The 27,748-nt window shown below is 45.7% G+C and overlaps 1 protein-coding gene across 1 annotated transcript; it reads right to left on the reverse strand.

The window, feature by feature from the left end:
* Positions 1–7,364: 7,364 nt before the first annotated feature.
* Positions 7,365–26,254, reverse strand: LOC311111132 (fibulin-7-like). The gene is made up of 8 exons (XM_084153820.1): positions 26,114–26,254; positions 21,096–21,255; positions 20,425–20,595; positions 19,508–19,633; positions 16,250–16,432; positions 9,327–9,464; positions 8,614–8,749; positions 7,365–8,496 (listed from the first exon to the last, which is right to left on the reverse strand). The coding sequence occupies exons 1-8, from the start codon at positions 26,177–26,179 to the stop codon at positions 8,133–8,135; spliced, it is 1,344 nt and encodes a 447-aa protein (XP_084009946.1). The 5' UTR covers positions 26,180–26,254; the 3' UTR covers positions 7,365–8,132.
* Between the last annotated feature and the right edge of the window lie 1,494 nt (positions 26,255–27,748).

Consider the following 27,748-nt stretch of genomic DNA (forward strand, 5'->3'; position numbering starts at 1 on the left):
TCAATTCGTCAGGGCATGGACTCTACAAGGTGTCAAAAGCGTTCCACAGGGATTCTGGCCCAGGGATGCTGGCCCATGTTGACTCCAATCAATCAAATCAATCAAATGTATTTATAAAGCCCTTTTTACATCAGCAGATGTCACGAAGTGCTTATACAGAAACCCAGCCTAAAATCCCAAACAGCGAGAAATGCAGATGTAGAAGCAAGGTGGCTAGGAAAAACTCCCTAGAAAGGCATGAACCTAGGAAGAAACCTAGAGAGGAACCAGGCTCTGAGGGGTGACCAGTCCTCTTCTGGCTGTGCCGGTGTCGATTACAGTGTAAGAGTACATGGCCATTAAGGCTAGATCGTTCTTCAAGTTGTTCAAACTTTCATAGATGACCAGCAGGGTCAAATAATAATCACAGTGTTATAGAGGGTGCAACAGGTCAGCGCCTCAGGAGTAAATGTCAGTTGGCTTTTCATAGCCGAGCATTCAGAGATCGAGACAGCAGGTGCGGGGGACCTGTTGAGTGTGAAAAACCCAGCAGCGTTGCAGTTCTTGACACAAACCTGTGCGCCTGGCACCTACTACCATACCCTGTTCAAAGGCACTTAAAATGTTTGTCTTGCCCATACACCCTCTGAATGGCACACATTCTCAGTTGTCTCAAGGCTTAAAAATCCTTCTTTAACCTGTCTCCTCCCCTTCATCTACACTGATTTGAAGTGGATTTAAGTGACATCAATAAGGGATCATAGCTTTCACCTGGATTCACCTGGTCAGTCTATGTCATGGAAAGAACAGGTGTTTTTTACATGCTCAGTATATCTTGATTAGATAAGTATTCAACCCCCTGAGTCAATTAGAATCACCTTCGGTAGCGATTACAACTTTGAGTCTTTCTGGGTAAGTCTCTAAGCGCTTTCCACACCTGGATTGTGCAACATTTGCCCATTATTCTTTTCAAAATTATTCAAGCTCTGTCAAATTGGTTGTTGATCATTGCTAGGCAACCATTTTCAGGTCTTGCCATAGATTGTCAAGCAGATTTAAGTCAAAACTGTATTTGGCCACTTGGGAACATTCACTGTCTTCTTGGTAAGCAAGTCCAGTGTAGATTTGGCCTTGTGTTTTAGGATATTGTCCTGTTGAAAGCAGTGGGCTGGTGGGAGGATCTATAGGAGGATGGGCTCATTGTAATGGCTGGAATGGAATAAATGGAACAGTATCAAACACATCAAATATATGGAACATCTGGTTGAAAGTTTCATTCATCACCCAGTGTCTGGTGGAAAGCAGACTGAACCAGGTTTTCCTCTAGGATTTTGCCTGTGCTGTTCTTTTTTATCCTGAAACAGTCCAGAGTCCTTAATGATTACAAGCATACCCATAACATGATGCATCCACCACTATGCTTGAAAATATGGAGAGTGGTACTCAGTAATGTGTTGTATTGCATTAACAAAAAGTTAATTGTTTTGCCACATTTTTTTCAGAATTCCTTTAGTGCCATGTTGCAAACAGGATGCATGTTTTGGAATACTTTTATTCTGTACAGGCTTCCTTCTTTTCACTCTGTCATTTAAGTTAGTATTGTGGAGTAACTACAATGTTGTTGATCCATCCTCCATTTTTTCTCCTACCACAGCCATTAAACTCTGTAACTGTTTTAAAGTCACCATTGGCCTCATGGTGAAATCCCTGAGCGGTTTCCTTCCTCTCCGGCATCTGAGTTAGGAAGGACGCCGGTATCTTTGTAGTGACTGGGTGTATTGATACACATTCCAAAGTGTAATCAATAACCATGCTCAATGGGCTATTCAATGTCTGCTCTTTTATTAAATTTTTTCATCTACCAATAGGTGCCCTTTTTTGTGAGGCATTGGAAAACCTTTGCTGAATAGTTACAAGGGTAAACCTGCTTTATCAGAGTGTTGGGACATAGCCACAGGCATAAACATGATTTGTATGGGTATTTGGGCTGAGATATGCAGGTGTAGATCTGGTTTATATTAGTATTGGGACTCAGTCAAAGGTGTAGACCTGGTTTGGAGGAGTACTGGAGCTGAGGTGCAGGGGTAGACCTGGTTTACAGTGTATGAGTACTCAGGCTTTGGCACATTTAGACCTGGCTTAGTTGACTAATTGGGTTCAAGCACAGGTGCAGACTTTGTAGGTATGTAAATTGGGGCTGAAGTACAGGTGTAGACTTGGTTTGTATGAACATTGGGGGTGAAATGCACAAGTACACCTACTTTTATGACAATTGGGGCTGACATGAAGCAGTCAACCAGTTTTTTCTTTTTTTAAATCAATACTGGGTTAGACATGCAGGTGTACACCTGGTCTATTATAATATTGGGTCTGAAGTACGAGTGTAGACCAGGTTTGTATGAATGTTTTAGCTTGGTCACAATTGTGGCAAAAATGTGGGAACAAATGGGTTAAGGTATCCAAAGCCATCAAACCTGCAGGTACAATTACCCTGAGCATGATGTTGTGGAAGAAACAGGTGGCCTGACTCTGGAGCTGTAATTGGGGAAGTGTGTGTTATTTCAGTCACCGAGCCACAGTAATCACACAGACATGTTCTCTTCCACACAGTAAAGGTAGAAAGATATGAACGACCACCTGTTTGTGAGCTTGACTGTCTAATAAGTGATGGAGGTAGTACTAGAGGGATGAGGAAGAATAACAAACTAGAAGAGGAAACATACTGCAGGCTCCATTTGCTCATGAACAACAGCTAATAGATAGAAAACAACCCGAGTCTAATGCTCCATTCACAGGAAACAACATCAACCTCTCTGAAACCAGTGATTAACCTGATATCTATATTTAGGATCAATAACAGGAGAGGCTTTTGTGTTCCGATTACTTTATTGATTCATTTGACGAGATGATTGGGAGATGTGAGTCCTTTTAAAAGTTATATTGAATTCATAGCAGGGGAAACAGTCTTAACTTAATTTAAGGAGCTATGGAGAAGCAGTGGCAGCTCAGTCCACCTTTCACCATAATAGCAGTGGAGGCTGCTGAGGGGAGGACAGCTTATAATAATAGCTGGAACGGAGCAAATGGAATGGCATCAAACCATGTGTTTTGATGTATTTGATACAATTCCACCTATTCCGCTCCAGTCATTACTACGAGCCCGTCCTCCCCAATTAAGCTGCCACCAACCTCCTGTGCATAACAGTGAATTAATGTTAGCTGGTGCTGCCACCTTGTGGTATAACACCATTATTGACCAATCTGACACACCCTGTGTGGGGGGGGGGGGGGGGGGAATCTATAGGGGAGGCATGTTTGGTGAGAGGTAACATGCTGTTCCATTAGAGGATGCCTCCACATAAAACCATGTCTCCCCTCAGTCTGGTAAAGTGCCTTGTTATTGACACTAGGGAGCAGTGTAGCTCCATGTGACTGCCTGGTAAACCTATCTTGATACACACAGCTGCAGTGTTCCCCAACTGCCCCATAATAACCACACACAGACTTTGGAATCTTTGCTACTAATCAGAGCGAGGAATGAATTTCCATCATAGACTGAAGTGGGACTGTAGCCCCCTGAAAGAGAGCGACTCTCCATTTGGGCTGTTCTGTAACCTGCTAGCACCTCCACTGGTGAATGAGACAGATTCAGAGTTACACACAAGGGAACTTTATTGCCATACACATGCACAACAGACAGGGAATAGATGTTGGAAGGATGTGGTTTTCTGCATGCACTCCAATCCACAAGTCCACTCAGAGAAGTGAGGAGATAGTGGCCTGCACAGTCTGAAGTGGTGTCCTGGCCCCTAACAATGTGGCCCTTAGCAACCATCAATGAGGGCCAGGTCACACAGGTCAGGGAAAGCTTGAGAGGCCGGTCTATGGTGCCTCTAGACCCTCAGGCTCTGGTCGTGGGGGATTGGGAGTGGAGTGTGCAGCTTGGAAGGGCTGTGAGGTGCTGAAAACAGCCACCGGCAGGGAATTCATAACACCTCCATAACACCTTCAATAGAGAAAAAGAGAACGGGGGAGAGAGAAGGAAAGGGAGGAATAGAGGAATAGAGAATGACACAGACTCAGAACAGAATCCCGGAGAGAGGAGTAAAGGACAGTTAGAGGTCAGATCAGACATCTTCCGGAACAGTTCTTCCCCTTCCACCACCCCACACCCACCTTCCTTACACCCCCACATCCTGTTAGCCGTACCTGGCTGCATGTGTTACCTGCTCCTGGCTCTAGGACTGGGGGACTGACATGGGCACAGTCAGGCTTTGTTGGCCCCGGCTGTACCTCTCACAGACCTCCCATTGTAACAGCTGGGCACTGCTGCCATGCATACCAACCCCCCTCACCTGCCCTGCACGCCCACCCAGGTTGGGCCTGTGCCAGCCAAACTCTGGCTCTAGATCTAGTCCATGTCTCAGTTTACCTGGGCCCAGTCAACAGACAAGGGTCTGGGTCGCAACTCTCCTTCCTTCCCTTAAACCCATGACAGGGACGGAGTGTCCCCCTTTCACATACACATCTGACTGAGAGGGGCTTCAAAGAGGACTAGGTGAAGGCTTATAGCAGTATAAGCTCTTATTGTGTGGGGAGGCCGGACTGAATGAGGATATTGATTTCAGAGAGTTGGCACTGCTGGCACTCAGAGGTAAATCTGCTCAGAGGGTGACTCATCCACCACATCAGACAGACAGACAGACAGACAGACAGACAGACAGACAGACAGACAGAGAGAGAGAGAGAGAGAGAGAGAGAGAGAGAGAGAGAGAGAGAGAGAGAGAGAGAGAGAGAGAGAGAGAGGAGAGAGAGAGAGAGAGAGAGAGAGAGAGAGAGAGAGAGAGAGAGAGAGAGAGAGAGAGAGAGAGAGAGAGAGAGAGAGAGAGAGAGAGAGAGAGAGAGAGAGAGAGGGAGAGGGAGAGGGAGAGGGAGAGGGAGAGGGAGAGGGAGAGGGAGAGGGAGAGGGAGAGGGAGAGGGAGAGGGAGAGATGAAGGGAAGGAGAGACGCTCTAGACCTGACACATGGGCACCCACAGACAGGCCGTGATAGATAAAATCATCAGAGCACCCTATTGGCTGTACTGTGTGTGTGTGTGTGTGTGCGTGCGCGCATGTGTAGGGGGATACAGAGGAAGAGAGCTTGAATCTCTTTGATGTTGTTGGAATGGAATGGTGGTCTAAGGTTACTAATAGATAAAGAGTACTGGAACGCTCGCTACTGTTTCCGACTGTTTTCAACTCAGATCCAGGGCAGGTGTGTGTGTCTGTGTGTGTGTGTGTGTGTGTGTGTGTGTGCATGTGCCTGGGTGCTCATGCATGTTTGTCCATGCTTGTGTTTTAATGGCCCAGTGCAGTCAAAATTATGTTTTTATATAATATTGTACAACAGTTGATGAAACTAACACTGTGAAAAAATTTAGCAGCGTTATCTCCTAATAGTTGCTGGATTAAAATACAATCTTCCACAAAGGACCTTCTAATTAGCAGGTTTGCATGGGCGGGAGTTTCAGCTTTCCATGGTGACATCACCATGCGGTAAATTGGTTAATAGACCTATAGCAAAGAGAGTTCCAAACTTCTCTGCCAATAACAGCTAGTTTTTAGTTTTCCCCTCACCAAATAGTTTAGAATTTTTGCCCATTTTAATGGAAATCTATTACAGTAAGGTACTTAAGTGTTACCCAGAAATGATTTGATATTGATATTTAAAAATAAGGCTGCATTGGGCTTTTAATGTGTCTGTGTGGGTTCTGAGACAGATTGAAAAGAGAAGAGGAGTGAGGTCAGGGTGAGAAACAGGTAGTCCTGGGTGGGCAGAGACAGCAGAGTTAGGAGGGGGTGAGTAGAGGAGAGGTGTGGAGGGGGTCAGAGAGGATATGGGGACTGATTCATCACCACATCAGCTTTGTTCCTCCCCCGGGGACAGACAACATGGGCAGGCAGCCATTCAACTATACATCTCTTTTCTTCCTTTCTCTTTCTGTCCCTTCATTTCATCAAGACAGAAAGGGAGAGAGATACAGACAGAGTGAAGAACAGCGAGGGTCTCTTTCAGAGCAGAAATAGAGACACTGGTCTCTTAATTCACAGCAGTCCTCAGCCGATGACTGACTGACCGCTGTGAATTGCCTGCTATTCAGACCACTCTATTCAGCTCTCTCTCTCTCTCTCTCTCTCTCTCTCTCTCTCTCTCTCTCTCTCTCTCTCTCTCTCTCTCTCTCTCTCTCTCTCTCTCTCTCTCTCTCTCTCTCTCTCTCTCTCTCTCTCTCTCTCTCTCTCTCTCATTTTGTGTGCAATCTCATTTTGGGATCCTCCCCCCCCTCCCCCCTGTGGTCCCCTAGTGGGTCTCAGCCAGGCCAGGGGAGCCCCCTCCTCGTCTCTCTCTCAGCCCAACAGTGTGACTCCGAGGTGGGGCTGGGTTCAGCGTATTAGTGCCTGTTTGTCGCCACTGAGGCACACTGCCTGCCTCTGTGTGGCTGCACTGGGCTGGTTAACCCCTCACACTCTACACCTACATCAGTGTCTATATAGAGTACACTAACCGTGCCGTGGTCATTGCAGGGTGCTTTATTTTGAGGGAGCTGTGATGTGGGATATGTTGTACACTACTGGTAATTTATTGTGTAAGAGCATGTGTGTATGTGTTCTCACACCACTGCTCACATGGGTCTTGTTTGTGTGTGTCTGAGGCATTGGCCCTGTGTGTGGTGTGGTGTTAACCAGGGTTTTCACATCCGTCCAGATGATTGAGTGCAGAGAGTGGGGAAGGTTTTGTGGGCAGTCTGACACAGGGGTGAAACATTTCATCAGCCTCCTCTACAACCCACGCCACAACAACACCAGCCGGATCTACAGTACCTCTCCTGACAAACACACACACACACACACACACACACACACACACACACACACACACACACACACACACACACACACACACACACACACACACACACACACACACACACACACACACACACACAGGCATGCACCCCTAAGCACCCAAACACCCAGTGCTAAAAAGGTGGAAAAGAGCATTTCAATTCGTCATATCTCATTAAGTAACAATATACACAGTGTGTGTGTGTGTGTGTGTGTTTGCTGGTTTAGCTCATGCATATACTGTAAGGATATAGTAGCTCTTTAAGCAGAGTGTCTGTCTGTCTGTCTGCTGGACAGTGTAGCTCTGTACTGCCATGCCCAACGTCTTCCCCAGACCTGCATTACTCATACTGTACATCATACTCCTGTTTTAGCCTGTATGAGGAACAGATCATCTACAGGTCACACTTCAAGGCAAGCCCCTTATTCAGTCCTGTGCAGAGACATAACTATATAGGAAAACTAAATAATGAAACCATAGATATCATACAGTATTATTTGGATTAAATGTTTAATAGTGCTTTCTCAGATAAATAAAAAGCAGATAACAAACAGGGGTTTACAACACCTTCAAAATAAATATATCAACGCAAGTTTAACACAAGACCAGGAAATATAGGATTGTCGATGTGTAGCTTCATGTCTTCTCATCTTACAGATATTGATTGTCACTTTGTCATATGTTGGATGTAAAACAATAAAACCAGTTAAGGACTTCAGCTAGTATTTATAAGCCCTGCTCGCTCTCTCTGCTACAGTGGGAAACATTCAATCTCCACCACAAGTGGGTGAGGGTTTCTCCCTATGTAGTGATCCTATGCCATTTTCCTCATTTTCATGTCTCTGACCCCGTGTCCCCATCGTTAATTTCTAACCCCCCTAAACCCTTCCCTTTCTGTCATTAGAATTGATACAACCAAATGCATCCGTTCCTGTCATACCTGTATGTCTCAACTCAACTTCAACTCCCTCTTCCCCTCCTTTTAGTCCCTCTTTGTTTGTTAGGACATAGTGCCTCACCCCTCTCTAACCCCCTCCCAGCCCCCCAGCCCTAGACACTCCAAAACTCTTACCACAGTCCCCTTTCATGCACCCCTCTGCCAACGGCCCCTCGTCCAAACTCTTATCTAAACTCTTGTCTCTTTGTATTCCTCTCCATACCCACACCCTCTTTCACCCTATTCACTCTCTCCCCTCCCTTCTCCATTCTCCATCCAACTCCCTCTCTTATTTCCTCCCTCTACATCCCTCTATTTCTCTCTCCCTCTCTAGAACTCGTACTGGGAGATGAACATGGTGATCTTGGTGATGTACCTCCCCAGCTGGACCCCTTTCTCCAGCTCGGTCATCTCCACCTCAGCCTCCAGTGTAGCAGGGCCCTGCACCGGGCTCCCCAGCACCAGCTGGCCTGTCTGACGGTCTGACCGCTGCACCGTGAAGTGGCGTCTGGCCTGCCCGCGGCCTAGCAGGGAGAAACGCAGCGTGTCGCCCATGAGGCGGAGGGCCGACACACGGAACATGGTGCGTGGTGCCGACAGGTTGGATACGACAGACAGGTAGTGGTGGGAGATGGAGTTAGGGGCCTGAGAGCACACCTTGTTGTCCACAGAGCAGGGGTTACGCTCACAACGCCTGGGGAACGGGGAAAGAGAAAAGGATGCAGGCATTGAGAGGGTATTATTGCAAGAGAGTGATAGAGTTACATGTTATCAAATCTATTGTTGATTAACTATAAGAGAAGGTACTCACAGGGGGGAGGTTTTGCTGTAGGTGGCGTTTCGTATGCGGGGGCAGTCCACACGTACACACTGGAACCCTCCGTAGGTGTTGATACACAGCTGGTCCCGGGTGCAGTTATTCTGTCTGGTGGCACACTCATCTATGTCTACAGGACAGGGAGAGAGGGTGAATAATGTGTGTAAAAGTGATGGAGGGAGAGATAGAAAGAGAGGGAGAATAATGTGTGTAAAAGTGAGGGAGGGAGAGATAAAAAGAGAGGGAGAATAATGTGTGTAAAAGTGAGGGAGGGAGAGATAAAAGAGAGGGAGAGAAAATAGAGAGCGAGACAGAAAAATAACTGATTTATTGTAATTGTCTACAAAAACAAACATCAGACCAAATGTATGGTTTTGTTCAATTATTCAGCGAATGGTTTACAGAATTGCATGGAATTACTGATAAAACGGATATTGGAAATAATAGGAAACATTCATTATCATTCAGACAAGTTATCTTCTTTCTCTTTGTGGTAGACTATTAAAATGTTTAGTACTCATCTGGCATAACTGTGTGTGTGTGTGTGTGTGTGTGTGTGTGTGTGTGTGTGTGTGTGTGTGTGTGTGTGTGTGTGTGTGTGTGTGTGTGTGTGTGTGTGTGTGTGTGTGTGCGTGTGTGTGCGCGTATGACACTTTGGTGGAGCATTTGAGACTTTGGTACAGTGTGTGTGTGTGGTCTCCCTTCACCTTTGCAGTTGCGTCCGTCGCGGGTGACATTGTATCCAGCAGGACAGGTACAGCGGTATCCTCCAGGGGTGTTAACACAGGCATGTAAACACAGCCGGCCAGCCTGACCCATGTGGAACAACTCACACTCATCAATGTCTGAAACACACACACACACACACACACATAAACACACAGTTAAAATTGCCATTGATGTCAGTTATATAACATTATGTGGTCAGACTGTGTGTCTTTTGATGTTACCATAGCAAGACACTTGACACTAGACACTAGACCAGACACTAATGTGGGAAATTATTCTCTTATATTTTAGATGTGCTGTTAGCTTAGAAAGAATACATTAATGATTAAACATAATAGGTTTGTGCTGTACTGATATAGACTGTTCAACATAACAAGCTGTGATTAATGTGGGGAACTATTAGGGGGTAGGCTGAGATAAGACTTGTGTCTCACATACACACACACTGCCTCTTTGTTAGAACGCTCAAGGACATGTGTTCTGCTACAAAGATGTCTGAGGTTGCTGACTCGAGACAAGTTGCAAAACAACTAAACACCTGGCAACAGTGAAGCGCCAAGGGGCTGGGACCAGCCTGTGCGCCAACGATAGGCTGAGTAAGTCTAAACCACGCTCAGTCTCTACTCTGATAGGCCTGCTTGGAGCAGGAACTATCTCTGTCAGAGTATTTAAAGAAGAACTTATAACAATGGACCAGTTCTCTGACTGCCCTGCATGCTATTTCAGTGGACCCATATATACGAACATCATATTTACCATTGAAGTGTTTTGCATTAATTAAAATACTAGTCTATTTTAGAAGACGTTTATTGACCTCTTTTTGTTCCAATACCAGATTTGAATTGACGCAACTTAACACTAACTAGAGGCAAAAGAAAGAACTAGTCTGTTTGGTAACATCGCTAATAGACCAGACACTAACTAGAGGCAAGAGACAGAACTAGTCTGTTTGATAATATCGCTAATAGACCAGACACTAACTAGAGGCAAGAGACAGAACTAGTCTGTTTGGTAACATCGCTAATAGACCAGACGCTAACTAGATGCAAGAGACAGAACTAGTCTGTTTGGTAACATCGCTAATAGACCAGACGCTAACTAGAGGCAAGAGACAGAACTAGTCTGTTTGGTAACATCGCTAATAGACCAGACACTAACTAGAGGCAAGAGACAGAACTAGTCTGTTTGGTAACATCGCTAATAGACCAGACACTAACTACAGGCAAGAGACAGAACTAGTCTGTTTGGTAACATCGCTAATAGACCAGACGCTAACTAGAGGCAAGAGACAGAACTAGTCTGTTTGGTAACATCGCTAATAGACCAGACACTAACTAGAGGCAAGAGACAGAACTTGTCTGTTTGGTAACATCGCTAACAGACCAGACACTAACTAAAGTCTATTAATCTAAAGTGGAAGTTGGGAGAGTTATATTTGAGTGTTTCAGTGAAACGTGAGGGAGGCCCCGCTCTCTCGCTTTCCCAGATGCTTAGTTAATTTCATTCCGATCTCCTTTGCATTATTGTAGCCTTTTCTGTAGCCTGTCAACTATGTGTCTGTCTATTGTGGGGATCTATTCTCTTACAAATAGATGTGATGCCTAGCTTAGAAAGAATACATTAATGATTAAACATAATAGGTTTGTACTGTACTGATATAGATTGTTTAACATAACAAGCTGTGATTAATGTGAGGAACCGTTAGGGAGTAGGCTGAGATAGATTTGTGAGACACACACTTTGTTAAACTGCTCAAGGACATGTGTACTGCTACAATGAAGAAGTGCTGACTCTCGAGACAAGTTGAAAAAACAACTAATGCCTGGCAACAGTGAAGCGCCAAGGGGCTGGGACCAGCCTGTGTGCCATCGATAGGTTGGGTAAGTTTAAACCACACCCAGCCTCTCCTCTGACAGGCCCAGCCTGGAGCAGGAACTATCTCTGTCAGAGTATTAAAGAATAACTTTGGGTTGAAAAAGTTAGTTCCCTGTCTGCCCTGCGTGGTGTTTCAGTGAGCCTGTATATACGAACATCATATTTACCATTCAAGTGTTTTGCATTAATTAAAATACTAGTAAATCTTAGAAGACGTGTGTTCACCTCTTTTGTTCCAATACCAGATTCGAATTGACGCAACCTAACACTATCCCTGTTCTCTCCTCTCCGCACAGGCCATACAAGCGCTTCACACGGCGTGGCTGCTGCCACTCTAATCTGGTGGTCCCTGCGCGCATGACCCACGTGGAGTTCCAGGTCTCCGGTAGCCTCTGGAACTGCCGTTCTGCGGCCAACAAGGCAGAGTTCATCTCAGCCTATGCCACCCTCCAGTCCCTCGACTTCTTGGCGCTGACGGAAACATGGATTACCACAGAAAACACTGCTACTCCTACTGCTCTTTCCTCATCTGATCATGTGTACTCGCATACCCCGAGAGCATCTGGTCAGCGCGGCGGTGGCACAGGAATCCTCATCTCTTCCAAGTGGACATTCTCTCTTTTCCCCCTGACCCATCTGTCTATCTGATCATTTGAATTCCATGCCATCATAGTCACTAGCCCATTCAAGCTTAACATCCTTGTCATATATCGCCCTCCAGGTTCCCTTGGAGAGTTCATCAATGAGCTTGGCGCCTTGATAAGTTCCTTTCCTGAGGATGGCTCACCCCTCACAGTTCTGGGTGACTTTAACCTCCCTACGTCTGCCTTTGACTCATTTCTCTCTGCCTCCTTCTTTCCACTCCTTTCCTCTTTTGACCTCACCCTCACACCGTCCCCCCCAACTCACAAGGCAGGTAATACGCTTGACCTCATCTTTACTAGATGCTGTTCTTCTACTAATCTCACTGCAACTCCCCTCCAAGTCTCCGACCACTAATTCGTATCCTTTTCTCTCTCGCTCTCCTCCAACACTACTCACTCTGCCCCTACTCAGATGGTAATGTGCCGTCGCAACCTTCGCTCTCTCTCTCCCGCTACTCTCTCCTCTTCCATCCTATCATCTCTTCCCTCTGCTTAATCCTTCTCCCTCCAATCTCCTGATTCTGCCTCCTCAACCCTCCTCTCCTCCCTCTCTGAATATTTTGACTCTCTGTGTCCCCTATCCTCCCGGCCGGCTCGGTCCTCCCCTCCTGCTCCGTGGCTTGACGATTCATTGCGAGCTCACAGAACAGAGCTCCGGGCAGCCGAGCGGAAATGGAGGAAAACTAGACTCCCTGCGGACCTGTCATCTTTCCACTCCCTCCTCTCTACATTCTCTTCCTCAGTTTCTGCTGCTAAAGCCACTTTCTACCACTCTAAATTTCAAGCCTCTGCCTCTAACCCTAGGAAGCTCTTTGCCACCTTCTCCTCCCTGCTGAATCCTCCTCCTCCTCCCCCTCCCTCCTCCCTCTCTGTGGATGACTTCGTCAACCATTTTGAAAAGAAGGTTGACGACATCCGATCCTCATTTATTAAGTCAAATGACACCGCTGGTCCTGCTCACACTGCCCTACTCTATGCTTTGACTTCTTTCTCCCCCCTCTCTCCAGATGAAATCTTGCGACTTGTGATGGCCGGCCTTCCAACAACCTGCACGCTTGACCCTATATTCTCCTCTCTTCTCCAGACCATTTCCGGAGACCTTCTCCCTTACCTTACCTCGCTCATCAACTCATCCTTGACCGCTGGCTATGTCCCTTCCGTCTTCAAGAGAGCGAGAGTTGCACCCCTTCTCAAAAAACCAACACTCGATCCCTTTGATGTCAACAACTACAGACCAGTATCCCTTCTTTCTTTTCTCTCCAAAACTCTTGAGCGTGCCGTCTATAGCCAACTCTCCTGCTATCTCACTCAGAATGACCTTCTTGATCCAAACCAGTCAGGTTTCAAGACTGGTCATTCAACTGAGACTGCTCTTCTCTGTGTCACGGAGGCTCTCCGCACTGCTAAAGCTAACTCTCTCGCCTCTGCTCTCATCCTTCTAGACCTATCTGCTGCCTTTGATACTGTGAACCATCAGATCCTCCTCTCCACCCTCTCCGAGTTGGGCATCTCTGGCGCTGCTCATTCTTGGATTGCGTCCTATCTGACAGGTCGCTCCTACCAGGTGGTGTGGCGAGAATCTGTCTCCGCACCACATTCTCTCACCACTGGTGTCCCCCAGGGCTCAGTTCTAGGCCCTCTCCTATTCTCTCTATACACCAAGTCACTTGGCTATGTCATACAGTGGGGGGAAAAAGTATTTAGTCAGCCACCAATTGTGCAAGTTCTCCCACTTGAGATGAGATGAGAGAGGCTTGTAATTTTCATCATAGGTACACGTCAACTTTTTATTTCCAGAACAACAACACAGAATTTTATTTCCAGAAAATCACATTGTAGGATTTTTTATGAATTTTATTAGCAAATTATGGTGGAAAATAAGTATTTGGTCACCTACAAACAAGCAAGATTTCTGGCTCTCACAGACCTGTAACTTCTTCTTTAAGAGGCTCCTCTGTCCTCCACTCGTTACCTGTATTAATGGCACCTGTTTGAACTTGTTATCTGTATAAAAGACACCTGTCCACAACCTCAAACAGTCACACTCCAAACTCCACTATGGCCAAGACCAAAGAGCTGTCAAAGGACACCAGAAACAAAATTGTAGACCTGCACCAGGCTGGGAAGACTGAATCTGCAATAGGTAAGCAGCTTGGTTTGAAGAAATCAACTGTGGGAGCAATTATTAGGACCTGGAAGACATACAAGACCACTGATAATCTCCCTCGATCTGGGGCTCCACGCAAGATCTCACCCCGTGGGGTCAAAATGATCACAAGAATGGTGAGCAAAAATCCCAGAACCAGACCTAGTGAATGACCTGCAGAGAGCTGGGACCAAAGTAACAAAGCCTACCATCAGTAACACACTACGCCGCCAGGGACTCAAATCCTGCAGTGCCAGACGTGTCCCCCTGCTTAAGCCAGTACATGTCCAGGCCCGTCTGAAGTTTGCTAGAGTGCATTTGGATGATCCAGAAGAGGATTGGGAGAATGTCATATGGTCAGATGAAACCAAAATATAACTTTTTGGTAAAAAAAACTCAACTCGTCGTGTTTGGAGGACAAAGAATGCTGAGTTGCATCCAAAGAACACCATACCTACTGTGAAGCATGGGGGTGGAAACATCATGCTTTGGGCTGTTTTTCTGCAAAGGGACCAGGATGACTGATCCGTGTAAAGGAAAGAATGAATGCGGCCATGTATCGTAAGATTTTGAGTGAAAACCTCCTTCCATCAGCAAGGGCATTTAAGATGAAACGTGGCTGGGTCTTTCAGCATGACAATGATCCCAAACACACCGCCCGGGCAACGAAGGAGTGGCTTCGTAAGAAGCATTTCAAGGTCCTGGAGTGGCCTAGCCAGTCTCCAGATCTCAACCCCATAGAAAATCTTTGGCGGGAGTTGAAAGTCCGTGTTGCCCAGCGACAGCCCCAAAACATCACTGCTCTAGAGGAGATCTGCATGGAGGAATGGGCCAAAATACCAGCAACAGTGTGTGAAAACCTTGTGAAGACTTACAGAAAACGTTTGACCTGTGCCATTGCCAACAAATGGTATATAACAAAGTATTGAGAAACTTTTGTTATTGACCAAATACTTATTTTCCACCATAATTTGCAAATAAATTCATTAAAAATCCTACAATGTGATTTTCCAGATTTTTTTTCTTCTAATTTTGTCTGTCATAGTTGACGTGTACCTATGATGAAAATTACAGGCCTCTCTCATCTTTTTAAGTGGGAGAACTTGCACAATTGGTGGCTGACTAAATACTTTTTTCCCCCACTGTATCCTCACATGGTCTCTCCTATCATTGCTACGCAGACGACACACAATTAATCTTCTCCTTTCCCCCTTCTGATAACCAGGTGGCGAATCGCATCTCTGCATGTCTGGCAGACATATCAGTGTGGATTTCGGATCACCACCTCAAGCTGAACCTCGGCAAGACGGAGCTGCTCTTCCTCCCGGAGAAGGACTGCCTGCTCCATGATCTCACCATCACGGTTGACAACTCTGTTGTGTCCCCCTCCCAGAGTGCAAAGAACCTTGGCGTGACCCTGGACAACACCCTGTCGTTCTCCGCTAACATCAAAGCGGTGACCCGATCCTGTAGGTTCATGCTCTACAACATTCGCAGAGTACGACCCTACCTTACACAGGATGCGGCACAGGTCCTAATCCAGGCACTTGTCATCTCCCGTCTGGATTACTGCAACTCGCTGTTGGCTGGGCTCCCTGCCTGTGCCATTAAACCCCTACAACTCATCCAGAACGCTGCAGCCCGTCTGGTGTTCAACCTTCCCAAGTTCTCTCACGTCACCCCGCTCCTCCGCACACTCCACTGGCTTCCAATTGAAGCTCACATCTGCTACAAGACCATGGTGCTTGCCTACGGAGCTGTGAGGGGAACGGCACCTCCTTACCTTCAGGCTCTGATCAGTCCCTACACTCAAACGAGGACATTGCGTTCTTCCACCTCTGGCCTGCTGGTCCCCCTACCTCTGCAGAAGCACATTTCCCGCTCAGCCCAGTCAAAACTGTTCGCTGCTCTGGCACCCCAATGGTGGAACAAGCTCCCTCACAACGCCAGGACAGCGGAGTCACTGACCACCTTCCGGAGACACTTGAAACCCTACCTCTTTAAGGAATACCTGGGATAGTATAAAAGTAATCCTTCTACCCCCCCCCCCCCCCCCCCACCCCCCCCCCACAAAATATAAATAAATAAAATACTTTTAAAAAATAATTTGACTCATATTTGTAAAGTGGTTGTCCCACTGGCTATCATAAGGTGAATGCACCAATTCTCTGGATAAGAGTGTCTGCTAAATGACGTAAATGTAATGTAAATGTAATGGTAGCTGTTTGCGGTGTACCTGTGCAGGTGGTGCTGTCGCGCCCAGAGATGGTGTATCCGGGGTCACAGGTGCAGTGAGTGGTGCCCTGGACCTGCGTACAGCGAGACGGACGAACAAGCGGACCAACAGTCACAGCCGGGGGAGAGAGGGCAGCAGCCGCAGAGGAGGTGGCAGAGGAGGTGTTCGTCATGGTGACAAAGACTGGAGAAAAAGAAAGAGAGGAATGAGGAGAAGAGTAAAACTAAGGACGATTCTCATTGATTTGGAGGTTTCTGACTGCAGTCTGAGGGCATGGCCATCTAAACATCTCCATCTTCAAATTGGTACAGTGCAGCTTATTTCTTTATAAAACACTATGGTTACCATGTGAACAAAGAGTAACAAACTAACTATTTGTTCACAGGGTAACCACAGTGTTTGGAACAGTGTTGTGTTCGAGACCACCTAAAGCGAGACCAATTCAAGACCAAGACAGGAGCAAATCGAGACCAAGACCGGAGGGGGGGGGCAAGAACGAGTCAAGACCGAGACCGGGAGGGGGACAAGGGGTCCGAGACCAAGTCAAGACCGAGTCCAATTCAAGACCATGAATGATTGTAATTTTGTCAAATCGCCACCATAATAAGAGTTCAAAATGCCCAGTATTTCTGTGTTCATATTTCAGAAGAAAATATGGATTATTTCAGAATGGTGAAAAAATGCATGCTGAGGGAAATAGAGCCACTCTACAAATTAATACTAACCCGAACACAGTGGGGAACAATGAGGGCCTTCTACACCTTCAGAGAATAGCTAAAGATTTATAAAATAATTATAATAACAATGATAATTCTAATTACATTATTCTTTTCAATGATATTCTGATTTAATCTCTTCCGTTTTTGTTGGAAAGGAAAGGGTTAACGCTGAAGAGAAAAAAAGATCCACTCAGGATTTTTCTTTAGTGGTCTCTGGGGAGATAAATCTAGCTAGGGAAGTCAGCCATTGGCTAGGCCATCAGAAGCTAGATAGAAGGCATCTGCCGTTCAACTGTATTAGGACAACATTTTGGAGTGACAGTGGAATCAACCAATCACATTGTGACTTGTAATGGGTGGGACTGTTATTACAAAAAACAAATAGAAACTTATGCCTTCTCAAAGGCCAACAAGTCACTGCGCAATAGCAAGCAGTAGTTTTCCCATGGTGTAGCTAGCTATCTTTTGTTGTAGGCTAGTTTGCAGTGACTGTAGCAGGTGTTATCGAAGAGGATGTTGTTGCTAATTTGTTAGCTTCTCCCTTTTCAAGAATAACTTTCAACAACAAGTTAAGCTTCAAATGATCTTAATCTAGTGAGTGGAACTGTTTTTTTTATGCAGCTCGCTTGCTGTTGTTAGCCATCTCTTTGAAAATAACTTATGTGTGAAACATTGTTACGTTTAAACTTTAGGTCACCGGCTACTTTGTGTGCTGAACGTGAAATGTTTTTTTGCAATGGGAAGTAATAGTTGTACATTTCGATTAGGAAATGCTTAACCTAATGGTTGTGTTTTTGTATTCTTATGATTGGGACCTACTGGCTTATTATGTCTGAGTGAATGGACTGCTTATCCTTTAACATCATGCTGTGTGTGACAGCTGTCTTTCCATCAGCCCTATGCAGTGGTGTAGTGGAGCCTGGAGAAGTGGGCATACTCAAATCTTGCAAAACATTTTTCCAAACGACCTGCCCAGCAAAGGAAAGGCACCCTGTGTGAAAAATCATATGTTTTTCTATGTTTTTTTATTAGTATTCCTATATGTTTTTCACATTTGCACTCTCTAAATCACCTTTTTTAAAATAGAAAAACAACAAAAATGTGATGTTCTATGTCCACAACAATGCTTAAACCACATCAGGATACCATTTTGGAGGTCTGGGAAAAATACAAATAAATATATTTTTGGGGGTGGGGGAGTATTTTTATAATAATAATGTATTCTTTTTCTGGTTTTGCTCAATCTGATTGGGTGGGCCTGGCTCCCCAGTGGGTGGGCCTGTGTCCATCTATGCCCACCCATACATACGCAAGACCGTGTATAAATTTATCCGACACGAAACAAGACCGAGACACTCAAAATGTAGTCTCGACACCGGACTCGAGTACTACAACACTGGATTGGACTGACTTGCAACTTAAGTTAGGCTACATTCAACTTTTTAAAATGAAACCTTACATTTACATTTTAGTCATTTAGCAGACGCTCTTATCCAGAGCGACTTACAGTTAGTGAGTGCATACATTATTTTTTGGGGGGGATCGAAACCACAACCCTGGCGTTGCAAACACCATGCTCTACCAACTGAGCTACATCCCCGCCGGCCATTCCCTCCCCTACCCTGGATGACGCTGGGCCAATTGTGCGCCGCCCCATGGGTCTTTCATGCAACACTTTATGCAACACTGTAGTTTCCCAGCAGTGTTGGCCAATGCTTCCCCATATACCACAGCTATATAACATTTATTGGGCTCAGTGTTCACATCCATTGCACCATGCAGCCCTCTATTAGTGGGCTGTGTGTGCGTGGGATGATGGACTTATAGAAATCTCCCACACAGTGCCAGCAGTGTTCGTCATTGTCAAAGTCCATCTAAATCCCCATTAGTCTGTGTGTAGCTCTCACCTACAGTAGTGTACTGTACACAGGGGGGAGAAATTAAAACAAACAGACAGAGAAAAACAAAACCTAACTGGGCCGTATTGATTCACTGGCTCTGCCTGGAGCCCTGAGTGTGTATGATAGCCCAGCCGGCCAGAACCAGCGAGAGGGAGTGGACCTGGGTCTATCTCGGTGTCTGGCCCTTGTTTGTTGTTACTACAGTAGTTAGCCATAGCATAGAGATAGACTGTAAGTATTGGTTCTGCGCTATTGCTTGTATTTATATTCAAGTCATACCCTACCTTGTACTCATTGTGCAACACACACTTCAGAACATAGCGTGCTGTATACACCCAGAGGTCATGACCTAGTGGGTATTATAAACCGCATAGTTTGGGTCCTGGATGCTGATTGGCTGAAACAGCTTTTCAGCCATGTGTATATCAGACAGTATGATGTAAAAACACTTGTTTACTGTTCTATTTATGTAGGTAACCAGTTTATAATAGCAATAAGGCACCTCAAGGGGTTTGTTGTATATGGCCAATATCCAAGCACTCCACTTCGCGTCGTGCGTAAGAACAGCCCTTAGCCGTGGTATATTGGCCAATATACCACACCCCCTTGGGCCTTATTGCTTAAGCATCTCTACATACATGTTGGCATAGGGCTCTGGCAGGTGGCTCCGGCCCAGCCTTTGGTACACGTGCAGGAGAACTGGTTCACCTCATCCACACACATCCCCCCATTCAGACAGGGAGACGAGGCACACTCATTTATGTCTGAGGAAAGACAGGAGGAGTAAGGGATTAGTCAGGTGAGGAGAATGAAGTCATATTAGCCCTGATGTAAATGTTGGCTAGCTAACTCACTGACATGTGGAACCTTATAGCTCTGATGCATGAACCAAAAGAGAAAAGCTCCTTCTTTCTCTCTCTCTCTGTGTGTGTGTGCGTGTGTGTGTGTGTGTGTGTGTGTGTGTGTGTGTGTGTGTGTGTGTGTGTGTGTGTGTGTGTGTGTGTGTGTGTGTGAGTATTCGACCTAACCAGAGCGAAAGGGATGGCCTGACTTTTAGTCTCACAAAACGTCTTTGAAGCGTTATCTAAATGTTAACGAGCTGTCAAGACATAGAGGGCTGCTATCACTATGTGTCACAGTCACTGGATTCAATAACCCCTCCTGGATGGCCACGAAAATACATAAAAAGGAAATTTGATAATGAAACGTATATGGATGCAAGCCATTTTATCTAGATAAATGTTAGTAATGTGCATGAAGTTTAAAACGAAGGAAAGAGAGATAAAGAAAAGAGGGGGCACAAAGACGATGGTGACAAGGACATGAGAGAGATGGGTAGAGCAGATAAAGAGATGAGTGACGGGGCATAGAATAGGGAAGGAGAAGAGAAATGGTGGGGGAGGAAGAGACACCAGACAGGAGCCAGAGAAAGAGAAGAAGTAGATGGTAGCTGACAAAAGACAGTGATTTCACATCAGATATGTGTTAATCTCCCTAATGGTTAAGGTTTGGATTAGGGGTAGGGTAATCTGTAGCAGATGGTAGGGTCACTCACTGCGGCAGGTGGGCTGCTGGCCGCTCCAGGTGAGGCTCTCCTGACACACCCTGCTCTCTGCTCCCACCAACTCATAACCCGCATCACACAGGAAGTGAACCTCGTGACCTGGGGTTTGCGCTTTTCCCAACTTCCTGCCATTGGCAGGCGTGTCCAGCTTTAGACAGGTACCTGTAAAGCGAGGGGGATGGTTGATAGGGCGACATAAGCCAAGACTTAACTCTCCAGCCATAGTTCAATAGGAGCTAAATGTAACTGTTATCCACCAAAAGTCAAATTACATACCAGTAGTAGCAAAGGAATAATAATCCACGAGAGTAAACATTTTTAGAACGCAGCGTGACGCTGTTAACAGCATTTTTACAGCTAATTAGCATTTTTACCGCGACTAGTCGGTCCGGCTGTTGCTGTGTGTAGGCCTACACAACTTACTGAATCACGATTGGTTCTCGTTCACGAGGTTGACAACAATAGCAAAAACATTAGTAATACAAAACTTCTTCACATCCTTGCAACTGATGTTTTTTGGATTCTAAAATAAAGAGCAGCAGGCCTACTAATAGCCATTTTAGGTGTTTCAGTATCATTAAAAATCGAATTTAAGCCTTTGGCTAAAATGTTAGGCTACATGTTGCTTCTTTGACTGATGTTTGGGCTGTGTGCATACTTACCATTGTTTGCCTTGCCAGTCTGTTTGGTGGCTGTGTTCTGTAGCAAGTTGAGTTTCTTCCTCAGGGTGCGGAGGCTCTGAAGATATGCAGCCTCGTGGGTCGACAGCAGCTTCTGGACCTGCTTTAGGGAGCTCTGCATCTCCTGCCTGCTGGGACAGTCCTACAGGGACAGTGGACAGGGGCAGTGGAACAGTTAAAAAGTGTTATACAGGGACAACTTGACAAGAGAGTCATCCCCAAAAGGCAATTCATTTGCAGAGTTACTGTATTTTAAAAAGCTGTAATACAGAAAGATCTTAATTGCATTTTAGCAAAGCGCCAGGTTACAAACATGGGTTTGCAAGATCCATTAAAACATTGAGAAGCATGCAAGTTTATTTTTCCAATACTGACATAGGCTACACAGAGCACATTCATTGCCTAAAGAAATGCAGTTACAGTTGATAGATGACTGACTAATTTAAACTCAAGTCAGGGACCGTGAGACATAGGTGACTTGGTCAAAGGATGGAGGCAGAACTAACTCTTACATTAGCTTCCTAGAATTTGACATCACTCAGTTATACAGACCACATTCACTGCAGACACTGGGCAAATGTCCTCGCTACTCAATCGCTGGACAGAACAGAGAAATCACCTTCCCAAAAAGTTAATGTTGGAATAACAGGACGGAAGTACAGCAGCTACTGTACATTTGCTTGAATTATGAATGACCATCATCATGATAAACTAGTATCTGGTGAGCCACATTAAGTGATTTGTTACTGCATTTAGGGTTTTCCTAAGATAGCACTGAAAGGTAAAGAATGTAGTGTACAGTTCATAAAAGTTCCTAAAAAGGCATATGGTCACCCGTCTGGGTTTATGGGGAGACCAGAGGAGAGACATCAGAGTAGACATACCTGCTTCACCACTACATCAGCACTCAGAGGGTCATGTTTTTAATCTCACTGTCCACAGTAGGCAGCCTAGTCGATGTGGTGAATGGTGAAGGAATTAATTGAGCGGCGACATCCTCCCCCTGGTTGTCTGACCTACATGTGAACTAAGAGTTCTGAGCACGCATTGGCATCTCAACAACCCCTACCACCAGCTGGGGAACATAAAGTCAGAGGTGGTTGTAGTGTTGGTAGGCTTTTGCCTTTGTGCAAAGTTAGTTATTCTCTAGTGGTAGTAGTTTTATGTTTTGGAGGTCGCGTGCTTATGCCCCTGGTGGTGTTACTTGATGGTGCCAGAGAGAAGACCTATAGACCTACTGTACGGTCTAAGGCAGGGCTGCCCAACCCTCTTCCTGGAGATCTACTCCTGTGGGTTTTCAGTCCCTAATTTAACACACCCGATTCTACTTATTAGCTGCTCAACAAGACCTTAACTACCTGAATCAGATATGCTACATTAGGGTTGGACTGAAAACCTACAGGACAGTAGATCTCCAGGAAGAGGGTTATGCAGCCCTGGTCTAGGGGGTTTGCTGTGAAACACTAAAGACACTCTCCACGAGAGAAAGAGTGGCTCCAATCCTATCTGGACTCATTCTCACGACAGATTCCCATCATACTAAAGCCCCTCCCAGTCTGTCTTCGCTCATATCCCAGCCTGTCTCTTCTGTTCTATCTCTTTAGCCCAGAAGTGTGTGTAAGTTCTGACAGTCAGTGGAAGGATCACCCTGGAGGTGCTTGCCCATAGCATTCATCGTTTGATGCAGGGGTGGGTGTACTGTAGGTTTTGATAAAGGGTGGAGAGGCTGTTTGGGGTCAGATGGTGTGGCATAAACACCCAGAGGGTAAACATCCCCTGTGTATGAGGCACAGCCTCTCCTCCTATTGGCTGGGAAAATCAGGGAGTAGTAGTAGTATATTTTCCCTAAACTCTCACTCTCTCTTTCAACTCTCTCCCTCCTTGTCTCTGTCCTCTCATGAATGTTTTCAGAAAGCCAATTAGTGTTTTCATCCGGCAGAAGTTATGTAAGAAAAGTCAATATTTGGTCATCCTGTGAAAACACCTGGCTGATTGAGACTGGAGCAGGGAGCTGGGCTGCTGGAGAGACATCAGTCAGGACGGAGGGAGGGAGGGAGGGAGAGGCTGCTGTTTGTGTGCCCCAGCGATAATGTCCTCTTTCTGCCTCCACTGCAAAACATTTAATGTGTTTGCATTTCATGTGTCTGTGACATTATCTTGGTGTGCCTAGGTAACATACCTATAGTCTCCTTCAGTAAGTTCTGAGCTGCTCTTTGAATTCGAGAGGTGTGCAGTGCAATGAAGGCCAAAGTAGCATGGTGATCTAATCCAAGGATTTTAGATTGTTCTAAGTGAATTCTGTGATGCTGAAAGGTTTTGCTTTAAAATGAAAAGTGTTCTGTAGCTTATAATACTCTGGCTGACCTTGTTCAATTATACACTGCTCAAAAAAATAAAGGGAACACTTAAACAACACAATGTAACTCCAAGTCAATCACACTTCTGTGAAGTCAAACTGTCCACTTAGGAAGCAACACTGATTGACAATAAATTTCACATGCTGTTGTGCAAATGGAATAGACAACAGGTGGAAATTATAGGCAATTAGCAAGACACCCCCAATAAAGGACTGGTTTTGCAGGTGGTGACCACAGACCACTTCTCAGTTCCTATGCTTCCTGGCTGATGTTTTGGTCACTTTTGAATGCTGGCGGTGCTTTCACTCTAGTGGTAGCATGAGACGGAGTCTACAACCCACACAAGTGGCTCAGGTAGTGCAGCTCATCCAGGATGGCACATCAATGCGAGCTGTGGCAAGAAGGTTTGCTGTGTCTGTCAGCGTAGTGTCCAGAGCATGGAGGCACTACCAGGAGACAGGCCAGTACATCAGGAGACGTGGAGGAGGCCGTAGGAGGGCAACAACCCAGCAGCAGGACTGCTACCTCCGCCTTTGTGCAAGGAGGAGCAGGAGGAGCACTGCCAGAGCCCTGCAAAATGACCTCCAGCAGGCCACAAATGTGCATGTGTCTGCTCAAACGGTCAGAAACAGACTCCATGAGGGTGGTATGAGGGCCCGACGTCCAGAGGTGGGGGTTGTGCTTACAGCCCAACACCGTGCAGGACGTTTGGCATTTGCCAGAGAACACCAAGATTGGCAAATTCGCCACTGGCGCCCTGTGCTCTTCACAGATGAAAGCAGGTTCACACTGAGCACATGTGACAGACGTGACAGAGTCTGGAGACGCCGTGGAGAACGTTCTGCTGCCTGCAACATCCTCCAGCATGACCGGTTTGGCGGTGGGTCAGTCATGGTGTGGGGTGGCATTTCTTTGGGGGGCCGCACAGCCCTCCATGTGCTTGCCAGAGGTAGCCTGACTGCCATTAGGTACCGAGATGAGATCCTCAGACCCCTTGTGAGACCATATGCTGGTGCGGTTGGCCCTGGGTTCCTCCTAATGCAAGACAATGCTAGACCTCATGTGGCTGGAGTGTGTCAGCAGTTCCTGCAAGAGGAAGGCATTGATGCTATGGACTGTCCCGCCCGTTCCCCAGACCTGAATCCAATTGAGCACATCTGGGACATCATGTCTCGCTCCATCCACCAACGCCACGTTGCACCACAGACTGTCCAGGAGTTGGCGGATGCTTTAGTCCAGGTCTGGGAGGAGATCCCTCAGGAGACCATCCGCCACCTCATCAGGAGCATGCCCAGGCATTGTAGGGAGGTCATACAGGCACGTGGAGGCCACACACACAACTGAGCCTCATTTTGACTTGTTTTAAGGACATTATATCAAAGTTGGATCAGCCTGTAGTGTGGTTTTCCACTTTAATTTTGAGGGTGACTCTAAATCCAGACCTCCATGGGTTGATACATTTGATTTCCATTGATCATTTTTGTGTGATTTTGTTGTCAGCACATTCAACTATGTAAAAGAAAAGTATTTAATAAGATTATTTCATTCATTCAGATCTAGGATGTGTTATTTTAGTGTTCCCTTAATTTTTTTTAGCAGTGTATAATCACTGCATGGCTTCAGTTCTGCAGTGTGAGTTGTGCCATGACAAGAACAAGCCAAGGATCACTAATGAGACCTGGACAGACTCCTCTTTCACACAGCTCATTACCATACAGTACGTCATGATCTCAACTAAATGTGGACAAAAACAAAATTGAGTCCCAATTTGACATTCCACATTTATTTCTAACTGAAGAACAGAAAGAGTACAGCATAGCATGCACACACACACACCAGCCTGCAGTAATATAGACCCTTGCCCTTGGACAAGGTAGAGGTTTAGCAGTTTTGTGCTGAAACACGTCAGAGGTGTTGGGTCTATTTATAGTGATGGGCCTCACGGTGTCTGGACATGCATGCAAGGGGCCTTAGTCATTGTTTGTTCAGCTTGCCTGGGAATTGAGGTCGACCAAACACCAGTGCTATCAATGGGTATCTGTCCATGTCATGATGCAGTGATAATGACCTTATAGCTGGACTTGCAGGCTCCTGACTTTGACAAGAGATTGTCACTTCAGCTTAATGCATTGTGACCTTCAACAACACCCAGACATCAATGCTGCATCCCTCAGTGTTAGATGTTGAATTAAAGCCTGTCCATGAAAAAGGCATTCAGACAACCTTTCTCTCAGGTCTATTTTCTCAGTTGTAAATCTTGTGTGATATTCACCCACTGTCTTTTCAGGTCATTACAGATAATGGCAAGAATTTTAACTATGTCCTGAGGCTATATGTGATAATGAATTGGTCTGGAAATGTGTATTACGTTAATGGACTACCTAAAGCATGTCAGAAACCACAATAGCCTACATTAAATCGTAACACTCATAGATTATAATGGTAACCCATTATCAAATACGGTAATTTACTTAGATTTTACGTTTTACTCTGTGATATGTAGTGTGATATGTGCTTTTAAATCAGCTACAGTTTTGATTGGACCAACCAGCTGTGCAAAATAAATCCAAGAAACACCATATGTTGTCTCTTAATAGTGCCCAAGGTGCCCCCATGATACTGACAAGCGCAGGAAACACTCACCTGCCCAAATGCAGCGTGGATTGGACAAAGACACAGGAACACAATGACAGCGTGCATCCAAATCATTTTCAGTTAATCCTGTACTGCGTAGAATACACTCACTCCCCAAGCGCGCTGGGTTGGGTATCTTCCGGGTACAGTGAATTTCCAGTGCGTAAAATGCGCTTATAAGCACCTCAGTGGTATTTGTGAGAAAAGCTATTAATTCATTCACATGTCAGACAAGTTGCAAAAGCGAAACTTTATGGAATGTAGGGTTTACTCTTCGAGAACCAATCAGGTTATGGGACTAGAAGACCTGTTGACCACATTTTACAAAATAACCATTGCGTAGGCATGTGTATTTTTTTCAAACTCTTTTCCTTTTTTTGGAAGGCACATGGCAAATTTCCTCCCTCATGAAAGCATCTCAGATGTGGAATTTGTAAACTGGAGAGAACCACATTTAGCAGGAAGCTTGGATGGATTTAGGCAAGCTCCACTGGGCAGTGGGCACTGTGGGCAGGTGACAAGCAGGGTCATGTGAAACACAACTCATACAGGTTTCATCTTCTCATGATTTATGTAGGCCCATCTTTGATTAGGGAAATAACTATGTAACACAGGGATACATGTAACCTACTTGAACAGCACACACATTTTGTTGAATTAACTCAGCTTTGTGCTTATTACCAGGTAATTACAGTAGCCTAATGGATAATGAGTCTGTGTTCCAATGTGTTTTTCTGTTATCTTGAATGGCAGACATACTGAGAGTAAAAGTGTACTGTTGAATGAGCATAGAAAGTGGGGAAGGTGTGCCCTCTGCAGGGAGTAAGTGTTCATCACCTTGCCATCATCTAAATCAACGGTTCTGTTCTCATCTCCCCAGCAGAACACACCTGACACCCCCACCACCATGGAAGTATAGCTGAGGTTAGTTGTTCTGTCATACCCCCAGCCTGGTGATAGTTCTCATACCATAAAAATGTTCTCATGCCATAATCAGCTCCAGATATTCAATCACCAACTGCTGAAGCATCAGGAGTCCTGTTTCATTCCCCACACTGGGGCCATCACAGACCTGTCAGTGAGTTAGATCTGATTCCACCTGTACCTCTCCTCCCACACAACCACCCACCCACGTAGTATAGACCCACTGTGACTGCACTGAACTGTACTGCATTTACAGGCTTCTACTTTACTGCTCCTTGCTTGCCTGCTTGCTCAGCTACAGTTCTATCCCACTGCTTGAAGGTCCACTGTCCATTATGATACACGTTTATCCCTTCTGCATTCCATTCTATTCCAGGGCTTGTGGTTATGCATCACTCATCACAGGCACTTCCGCACCCGTCCTCTTGGGTAAAATCTCTGTCTCTTTCACGACTCATTGACATGATGGTCTCAAATCCCCCAGGACAGCACTGAAGACAACAGTCACACAACAGTAACTTCCCCACTACCACCCACCCACCTACTCACCCATGTACAGTACCCCATCCCACTGAAAGCCCTTCACTAGGCCCAGGATGTGATGTAAGCAATGCAGAGTAAGCATCACCCCCATGTCTGAATCTCTGTCCTATTCACTGAGGTGACTCAGCGCTACTACAGTACCTTCCCTAATCCTAGTAGGTGATGTCACTATGGGAG

This window comes from Coregonus lavaretus, assembly GCF_964263955.1.
Source record: "Coregonus lavaretus genome assembly, chromosome: 37".
Lineage (NCBI taxonomy): Eukaryota > Metazoa > Chordata > Actinopteri > Salmoniformes > Salmonidae > Coregonus > Coregonus lavaretus.